Raw genomic sequence first — 9,626 nt, 5'->3', positions numbered from 1 at the left:
TTTAGTCCAACAATGTTTAACCATTGTCTTACTAAGTAAATCACCTCCATTGTGGAAATTTCTAGCATAATACCCAAATTAGTTTTCAGATACAATATATTCCTTTCTTAATTTAATTCAAAAGCCCTTTTCCATATTTTCATTCCATGACTTATTAATTTAATGCTACAAGTATTTTTGGAACATAAAATTTAAAATTTTGACAGACCTAGTTGATTGACGGGAAGAAGGGTGGTTAGGGTGATTTAGTAACACCTCCAGGAAGGTTGACCACAATTTTTCAACTAGTTTCATCTTAAGGAAATTTCGAAAAACCACTAAGGATACTTTACCCTAAATTCTATTTCTGAAAGTCCTCAATAAGCCAAAGAATAAAGTTTCTAAAGGTGTAATGGTAAATTAAGAAACTGTACATAGAGTAGGCTGAATCTAGTTGAGTTTACCTTCGGTAACCCTTTTCTGATGAGATCCTCATCAGTCATGTTTGCAAGATGTGGCATATCAATCTGCAGAAAAAGCAGGAGACATCAACCAGTGATGGAATTTCTGAGGGTAAGAACCAAAGCAAGTACATAAAATTGCTGTTAACAAAGGAAAGCTATAAAATTCACACACGTCCTCATCTTTGAATATAAATGAATAGTCTCGAAGACCCAGCGGCTTCAGGAATTCCTTCACCGATTTAGCCTGCACCAAATATGTATCACTTGTGAGTACCAAAAAACACATTATACTATGTATTTGGTCCCCATTCCCTATTATTTCTTTTTCTTTTTCTTTTTTTTTTTTAAGTCTACAGCTAAGCTGATGTTTAAGATAATTTGGGAGCAGAATCTGCAGCTTCACCAGGGATAAATATATCCCTCCAGGGTGAATAACCAACATAAGTTTAGGCGATTTTAGGAGAATTGGTGATAAATTAAACTATTTCCAGTGAGACATTAGTTTTATTTTAAAGAAATAGAGTGATCGTCTAACCACATGATCAACATATAATAACTATAAAAAACAAGTCAACTCTTGAATAATTTCCAAACGGATTGAAAGAAGGGAGTCAAAAAAAGATATTTAATATGCATTGCACCAAAAGTACTAAGGACTGAAACCTAGTAGTACCTCCTGTACCTCCCAAAGTAGAAGGTGAGGGTTCAAGTCCCCATAGGGGCAAATGGGTGTGAGTTTCTTGTTAAGTAATAAATTACACCAAAAGTGAAAATAAAAATTACTAAATTCATAAACTTGAGCGGCATTTCTTACCCCTCCCAAAACGGGAAGGTGAAGGTCCCAATTCCGCTGTCATATTTACGTCGATCTTACCCAGAAGAGAGAAAGAACAAGCACCACCACCACAACCAAGCCTTTTCCCAATTAAGGCCATAGTTCCAGTCAATCCACCAGCTATTCTTTACTAACTATATCTCCGTTAACTTTGGTCTATGTCACCTTTACTAAACAATGCACTTAAGGTTTACTTTGCACATCACCAAACCATCGTAACCAATTTTCTCTCATTTTATCCCCCAATTGGTGCTACTCCAACCATCTCCTGAATGTGATCATTTCTAATTCTGTCATTTCTATTCTTACTGCACGCACATATGTCTCAACATTCGCATTTCTGCCACACCCACCTTATGCAAAATGTTGTTACCTGACTACCCAACATTCGGTACCATAGAGTATGGCTGGTCTAATAGCCGTTCGATATAACTCCCCTTTCAATCATAAAGGGAAATGCTTATTACATAATATACTAGATGTACTCCTCCATTTAATTTATCACTTTATTTCTAATGATTAAGGTGATCTCCAATTTCTCCCCCAATATGAATTACTGATCCTAAATAATGAAACACCATAGCAAAATTAAAACCTCCTTCTGTCACAGTGATAAATGCAACCACAGAAGTAATATTTTGAAATTTGGAGAACAGTTAGATTAGGGCAATTTCCTTATTTCTTTTCCCAGAAACTGAGGCTGAGTTGCTGACTCTTTTTCTAGCAGGTTGACTGCCCACAGGTACCAACTCCAGCTTTGGTGGATCAATGTTCATTTGCTGCAAATGCGTGTAGATACAGGGATCCATATAGCACCCAGAATGGTCCTTAAGACCTGAAATAAAACCTTTCCACTTCTAAGTTCTCTGCTTAAAAATCCTTCATTAAAGCCTCAAAGTAAAACATATCTAAGACAAACTATACAAGCCATTGACATTCAATCAAAATATTATGTACAAAAGCTATTATATATTATTATTTTTATTTATAATTACTAGACACACACACACACACACATATATATAAGTCAAATAAAAGTAAAACTGCAGCCTTTAAATGAATGCAACTGTATCTCAAACAATTCATACTTGTCCGGCATTCAGACTTGTAGTCATATTGACTCCGCCTGAAAAACGATTCACATTGAAACAAATCATAATTGGAAATTTGATAAAAAAAAATTAAATTTCTTTGAATGAAAATATCATTGCAATAACGCGGCATAAGAAGGATTCATCAGCTAAAGGGTTTCCAGTTGCATATCTTCATAAAAATTTCTTTAACTTTATTCTTGTTCTTTTACTTCATCTTCATACTCCTCAACAGCAATATATTTACAGACAAACACATATATAACATTGTCACTTTCCCTGTTCCTTATTTTGCATTGCAATTACACACAATCTGAATGCAAAACATTTCCATTGATACTAGATAATATAAATATAGATTCCTCTCAACCAGTTATTCAAACTTCTAATTTTTGTCAAGCTGGCTGCTGCAACAACCAAAAAATATCAATACACTACTGTGAGGGTCAAATGTGCAACAAAAACTTGCCTCTGATACAAGCAATAATCACACTCAGGCTTCCAATATTTAAAACTATTTATCACCAAAACTTACTCTTGTTTTAAAGCCTTGGGGATGAGCAGATCCGGGAAGCTACCCCACAGTAGGTTTGAGATCTCCTTCTACAGGAGATTGGTTGGTGTGCGGGAGTTTCCTCTCCCTAGGAAGGCCATTTGGTGCACAAAAGCCCGTTAAAGGTGGCTTTCTTTGGGTGGAAGGCAGGCTTAGTGAGGATCTTGATGACAAAAGACCTAAGGTGAAGAATATAAATCATTGTTAATTGTCGTTGCATGTGCAAGAGAGATGAGAAGTCTATAAACCATCTATTTTTCCATTGTCTAGTGGCTCGGGAGGGTTAGCATTTGCTTCTTCTCATGTTTGGTGTTTGTTGAGTCATGCATTTTGCCACGAAAGATTTGCTCATAGATTGGTGAGGTTGTATAGTGAGGAAGCAAGCTCGAGACGAACAGAGGGTGGCCACTCTTTGTTTGTGGTGGGGCCTTTGGTGGTTTAGGAATAGGAGATCCTTCCATGGGAAGACTCTTGTTCGGGCTTTAGAATTCTTCATATTTAGAACCTTATTTTTTCAAATTCATGGGAGATTTTGTAAATAAGTGGAGGTTTTATTGGTTTTTGTGGATAGAATGAGAATATAGGGCTTTTCGTATATGGGCACGGTTCTTGAACGCCTTTCTATGATATCTATACTTATATAAAATGAAAATAAAAAATAAAAAGAATCAACACAATCTTCATTAAAAGTTGCAATTTGTCATTGCCACTTAGTCAACTTAGACATCACTGTGCAAGGATTTTGTGCAGGGCCAACTGTGTCGTTCAGGGACAGACCTTTGCGAGGTACAGTGAGGCACTTACCCCCACTGGATTTGTTTTAAAAATCCTACTTTTACCTATAAAATCTTGGGTAATTTCATAAATGCCCCATAACTTTTATCTTTTGGCCCATTGCTATTTTTCTTCTGTCACGAGCGCTCGGGCACATAAGCAATAACCAAGAACTCCATTATCTCTGGTCTCCATCTCGACTATCCATGGCTCTCTCTTGAATAACTAAATAATAATTTTCTTTCTATTCTTTTCATTGGCAATCCAACTCTGCCTCAAAGAAGTGCAAGTCCTAGAATGGTAAGAAAAGTACTAATTAATTTTTATAGTTGAGACAAAAAATAAGTAAATTGTATTAAAAGCGTTCAAAAAGGGAACGCGTCCCAAACTATACAAAGACAAAACGGAACCTATGAACTCAAAGAGCCCATGAAATCAACAATATCCTCAAAAATCAGAGTGTATTTATTAATTGATTTGCTTATGACCTAGCCATTGATCCTATTAGTTAGGACTGTCACATAGAGATTGAGAAATAAAAATTTGGTATGTCGGTTTTTTTCCCCTGAAAGTAACACACGTACACATTTTGCCCTTGTGGGGACTTGAACTTGGAACTTTTCACTCTGAGAGGTAGAGGAGATATTACTGAGTTACTATCCTTGGTGGTATATTTACCAAAGTTTTAACATTTCAAAACATAAAACTAGTTAACGACGATTGTGAATGGATTTTACAAAAATATTATCAATCTATAATTAAGTTTAATATTATTTTAATTGATTTCTTTTACCGTATTATTATTTAAAGTCGCCCCCACTGAAACAAATTTTTGGGTCCGTCACTGGCGTTATTGTTGTCAATGAATGCAGCAGAACAATGATAGCAATATAGCATTCACAGTATAACATATGGTACTTGGATTTTGGGTATGGTTTAGCAATCATATCGAAATGGGGTAAAGTGCAGAAAACACCCATATTGTATGCTTACAGTGCGTATCACACACCTCGTGTACAAAAAACATCCCCTTAAGTATGAATTTGTGCAAATAAGTCCCACCTGACACATTTAGGAAAGACTTTGTCCAAATTACCCATATGGATACAATTTACACATTATTTAAAAAAAATTCATTTTGTGAAATGACAAAAAAGGACATGAGGTGCGTCATACGCACTCTAAGCATTACTATAACAGTGTTTTCTACACTTTACCTACTTTTTTTTTTTTTTTTCTTTTTCTATTTCAGTAAAGATTATACACCAATTTGTTGATATGTAATGAATTATACATGTGTGTGTGTGTGAAAATTTAAGGAGTAGAGGGCAGGGCTACGGTATTCTTGGTGGCAGATGAAGGTGGGGTGATTGAACACCCATTTGTTCCTATATTAGGAATTATATAAATAAATAAATAAATATATATATATATATATATATATGTGAAAAATAATAACTATATTAAATTTCAATTGAGAATAATTTTTTCTTTTTTATAATTATAGAAAGAACTGAGGTTTTCACACCATATGATATATTGTACATTTGACAACTGTGAGGACAAAGTTATATATATATACATATATATATATTTTTTGAGATATTTTTACTATTAAAAAGGAAATGAGGGTTGTCATACACACTCTAAGCATACTATTTTCTACACTTTACCTTTTTTTTTCCTTTTTCTTTTTCAGTAAAGATTATACACTAATTTGATGTTATGTAATGAATTATGTGTGTGTGTGTGTGTGTGAACATTTAAGCTCCACATGTCTCTTCACCAACAAATCGTTCCTACCGTACAACAAAAATGCAAGACCCAACACTGGACCGCTAGTTTCGACACCACCTGAGACTTTGGCATCACTTTTGTCTTCTCATCGTCGTTTAATTTGATGGCGTAATTGGCCGAATTCCAACTCGTAGCAGTGGCACTCATCCAAGTGTTGCTCGATCGACCTAAATACGCTGTTCCCAGAATTCCAAAACTCGTGGGAGTTTTCCGGAGGCTTCGCCGGCTGTTACAAATGCTAAGTCTAGAACACATGCAAAGGGGTGTGTGTGTATATATACATATATATATTGGCTTGTGCAATACCAATCTGTGTACAGACTTGGACGTAATCTTGTTGGTTTCTTAATCAAAGCTCATGAATCCATGCCCTCTGGCATATGATTAGATAATATGGTTAGACTACCAATAAAATTAAGCTATTTTTGCAATCTATATCCGATGATTTATCTTGAGCTCATCCAAGCCGTTCGTCCAGAAGTTATCCAACATGGGTAATTTTCCATACCAATTAAACCTCCTATTCAAGTAGTCCATGGGACCTAATTGGTTGAAGGTCTTGCGCTATTGTTCCATCCAATGAGTGATTATGAGAGAGAGGGGAATGGGTAGGTTAGAGGAATGAATGAGGGCAAAATAGCCATTTTAGATTGCTGATATTTTGGAATAAAAATTATTTAAAAATTAGAAACAAATTTGTCTTTTTGCACATTTTTAACGGTGTCATTGACAGAAAAGTTATTTTGGACCTAAGTGATAGAAATTTTCGAAAGCTGTTTCAATGTGATATTTGTCCAAACCTGAGAGGGTGTCAATGAAATTAGCCCATAAGATTATTAGCATACACATCGCCTTGGGCATTTTCACAAGAGTAAATGGGTAAAACATGCATTAAAGCATTACTTTATGACAGATTTCTATTTGAGGGGTGTTTCCGCACTATGTAAAATGAATAAGGGGGTTATTAACACACTTTTTCAACAAGGGGTGAAAGTGCTACATGGAGTATACATTAAGGGTGTTTTCTGCACTTCACCCTATCGAAATGTATGGTATTTTGGTTTTGGGGTATGGTTTAGAGACATTTGTATTGAAGTTCCAGTCAAAATTCTTCTCTACTTGACTCATCAAAAAAATAAATAAAAATCTTCTCTACTTGATATTATTGCTTGCCTAAATCCCTTGCTAAAAAATGGGAAACCTTGAAAGACATTCTTGACTGGGAGCAGAACCTTTGCAGTTCTTTAAGAATGAGACCTTTAACAGCCACTTTGCTAAATGCCTCTTTGGCTAGTATTGAACAATCTCAAATCTGACCTAGACAAACATGATCGATTCAAATATGATGGCATTGGGCACAGAGAGAGAAAAAGTTGCCAAGAAAGAACTCTAGGAGCAAATGTACATAGAGTTGTAGAGATTACTAAAATGTTAGGGTATATTAACACTTCAACAAAACTATTGAACTCTTCCCTTTGAACGCATTCGGCATTTAATAATAAGGTTTTTTACTTAAAATTCCAACCCTTTTAAATTGAAACTCAATCTTTGTAGATGGTATCAAATATAAATTAATTGGAGAATCGCTCAATTTGTTCAAACATAAATTAATTGGAGAATCGCTCTGTCATGCATTTGTTAAGTTTGAAAAACTCACCATACCATAAATGATAGAATATGCTCAACAAGCAAGCCATGAAAACAATGAAAGGATAAACAACACAAAGAATGCAAATACTTACTCGAGGTCAAAACAAAGTGATCTTAATTGTGAAACAACCATAATTTATAGATTAGAGCTTTGTGTCTTTACCTCTTTGAGTCAAAATATTATATGCTTCATTTCTGGTAATACTTAGTGTGTCTTTAATTCGAATGCATATCATTTGTCCCATTTACAGAAAAAACTCACCATACCATAAGTGATATAATATGACAAGCAAGCCATGAAAATAAGGAAAACAAAAGGCAACACAAAGAATGCAAATACTTACTGGGAGTTAAAACAAAGGGATGTTAATTGTGCATAACCTAAGCCATCCGTATTCAAGGCGCAGTCATCTGAACTCAAGATGACCGGTTCCATGCTCTCGGAAATTTTCAGGGTGATGATGGTAACATATTGAACTTTACTACGAGACCATACATTGAACTCAGTCCTCGCCACACAAAATTCTCTATTTCCCAAATGAACAAGACATGAGGTGCATAAGTCTTCTGGAAATATTGGAGACTCTGGCGGTCGGGTAATTATCCGTGGAGCACTGAGAGATTGAATGATACCATCGCCAGAATATCTGACACTATATGCAACCAACAGAAAACACCAAAGTGTATACCGAATCATCAACACATGCAGCCCTTCCATCGAAGTAGTAATATGGCACACCCTTTTCTTCCTTTTCAACGACCTCCCAATTCTCCATGGAACTCCCGACTTTGTAACAATGGAATTCAGTTGGGCTACTAGAAAATAAACTTACAACTGAAATGAGAATGTTGTCACCGATGACTGCTCCACCCGAGACATACATGCTTTCAATTTCCTCCGCACGGTACTCAGGTAGGATAGCAGAAGAATCCCAATCGCCTTTAAGATGATCCAAACGTTCAAACGAAGGGGATTTTGTGAGGATGCCGGAACACCTGGTATCTGAAGCAAGCACATAAAACCCTCTTCCAAGCACTGCCATCACTCTCGGATAAGGTTTTTTTGCTTTTCGCATTGGCAACTCCATGAGCTCTTTGGCATCTGTATTGAAAACAAGGGGTTCGAACGGGATAAATTTGTGCATACCCAATGGTCTATACGAAGCCATCAAGCATATCTCCGATCCTATCATATCACAATCAACCACTGACTGACATCTTTCTTCAAAGCAAGTAAACAATTTACGCGGAGGATCGATGAATTTAGCTCCTCCGTCACCAATTTCGATTTCATAAATTGCACCACAATGTTCGCCATTATAAAAACACGCAACCAAAAACAATGATCTTACCATTGCCGCCGCTAACGGTGGTTTCTTCTCGGAAATTAGGGTTTTCTTGCCTTGAATCCTCTCTCTCGATCACAAAGGGGATTGTCTAATGGGTGTCGACGTCGTCAGTCACGTGCGCTTTAGCTAGGTCTCAAACGATATTGATAGCCTTTTGAATCCTTTGAAGTACCCATCTATATCTATCTTTTTTTTTATTTATTCTTTTTTTTTTTTCCTTTTCTTTTAGACACATTATTATTTTTTCTAAATATTTTACTACAAGCAATCGCTAAAAAATAAAAATATTTATAAGCTTTAAAATATTTTACAGCCAGCAAATATTGTCATTTGAAGGAGGAGATTGGCTATTTTATTTCTTATATTTTGAAGAATTATTGAAAAAAAAAAAAAAAAAAAACAAAACATAACAGAATATGTTGTAGCTGTGCTCGTGCACATTAAAAATAGATTGTTATTTACTTATTTTGGTGGTATAATATACGACCATATGCGTAGGAGTGAAAAAGCTAATAAATTAAAGTAATTGTAAAAAAAATAAAAATACTCTTTTGGTCCAAATTATCCTCACTATTTTTAAATTTTTCACCAATCTCCTTTCCCGCTATGCACTATCATGAGTAGCAATCCACCCGCCACACGACAACCGCACAACTCTCCATTTCAACCACCCTCATCCAAAACCCAAACCCAGCCCTCCACCATCATAGCAATAGCATGAACCAAACCAGCAATGCTGAGTTTTGTGTTACATATTAACAAAAGAGCAATGACACAAAAGTGAAACATTCAAATGGCGGGTACAAAAACCAATTGATATTTATATCATTTGCTTTAAAATTAAGGACACAAAATGATCCAAGAATTAAATTACTTCTAATAGAAGAGAGGGTATTCATAATTAGCTTAATAGTAATAAGAAAGGACCTTAGTTACATTTCAACTAAAGTAGCAGAAGCTTTAAGACATTGTTTCGGTTTCAAAAAGGGCAATCCCTTCACTACTTCCGAAAAAGCCGATCAAAAGGCTATTCCTATTAGAAAAAGACAAGTAGTGGAAAAGTTGAATGCATTTGCCTGTTCTAATCTTGTTATTATAATTAATGACATAATTACGTCGTTTCCTACTCATATC

The 9,626-nt window shown here is 35.4% G+C and overlaps 1 protein-coding gene across 2 annotated transcripts; it reads right to left on the bottom strand.

Moving 5' to 3' along the window:
* Positions 1-517: 517 nt before the first annotated feature.
* LOC132269096 (uncharacterized) lies at positions 518-9,131 on the bottom strand. Of its 2 annotated transcripts, none has more exons than XM_059770126.1 (2): positions 7,488-9,131; positions 518-2,113 (listed from the first exon to the last, which is right to left on the bottom strand). In XM_059770126.1, exon 1 carries the CDS (start codon positions 8,496-8,498, stop codon positions 7,797-7,799), a length of 702 nt encoding a protein of 233 aa, XP_059626109.1. In that variant the 5' UTR covers positions 8,499-9,131; the 3' UTR covers positions 518-2,113; positions 7,488-7,796. The 2 variants fall into 2 exon arrangements, with proteins under 2 accessions (XP_059626109.1, XP_059626108.1); XM_059770125.1 differs by lacking the exon at positions 518-2,113 and adding an exon at positions 2,163-2,404.
* Between the last annotated feature and the right edge of the window lie 495 nt (positions 9,132-9,626).

Source organism: Cornus florida, unplaced genomic scaffold, assembly GCF_030987335.1.
Source record: "Cornus florida cultivar Cherokee Brave unplaced genomic scaffold, ASM3098733v1 CherokeeBrave_3.0.0_Hap2_Chr08, whole genome shotgun sequence".
Classification (NCBI taxonomy): domain Eukaryota; kingdom Viridiplantae; phylum Streptophyta; class Magnoliopsida; order Cornales; family Cornaceae; genus Cornus; species Cornus florida.
This window is presented reverse-complemented; position numbering and strand designations above follow the sequence as displayed.

Coding starts and splice junctions, on each gene's coding strand:
- LOC132269096 (XM_059770126.1), bottom strand. CDS start 8,498: ATGGTAAGATCATTGTTTTTGGTTGCGTGTTTTTATAATGGCGAACAT.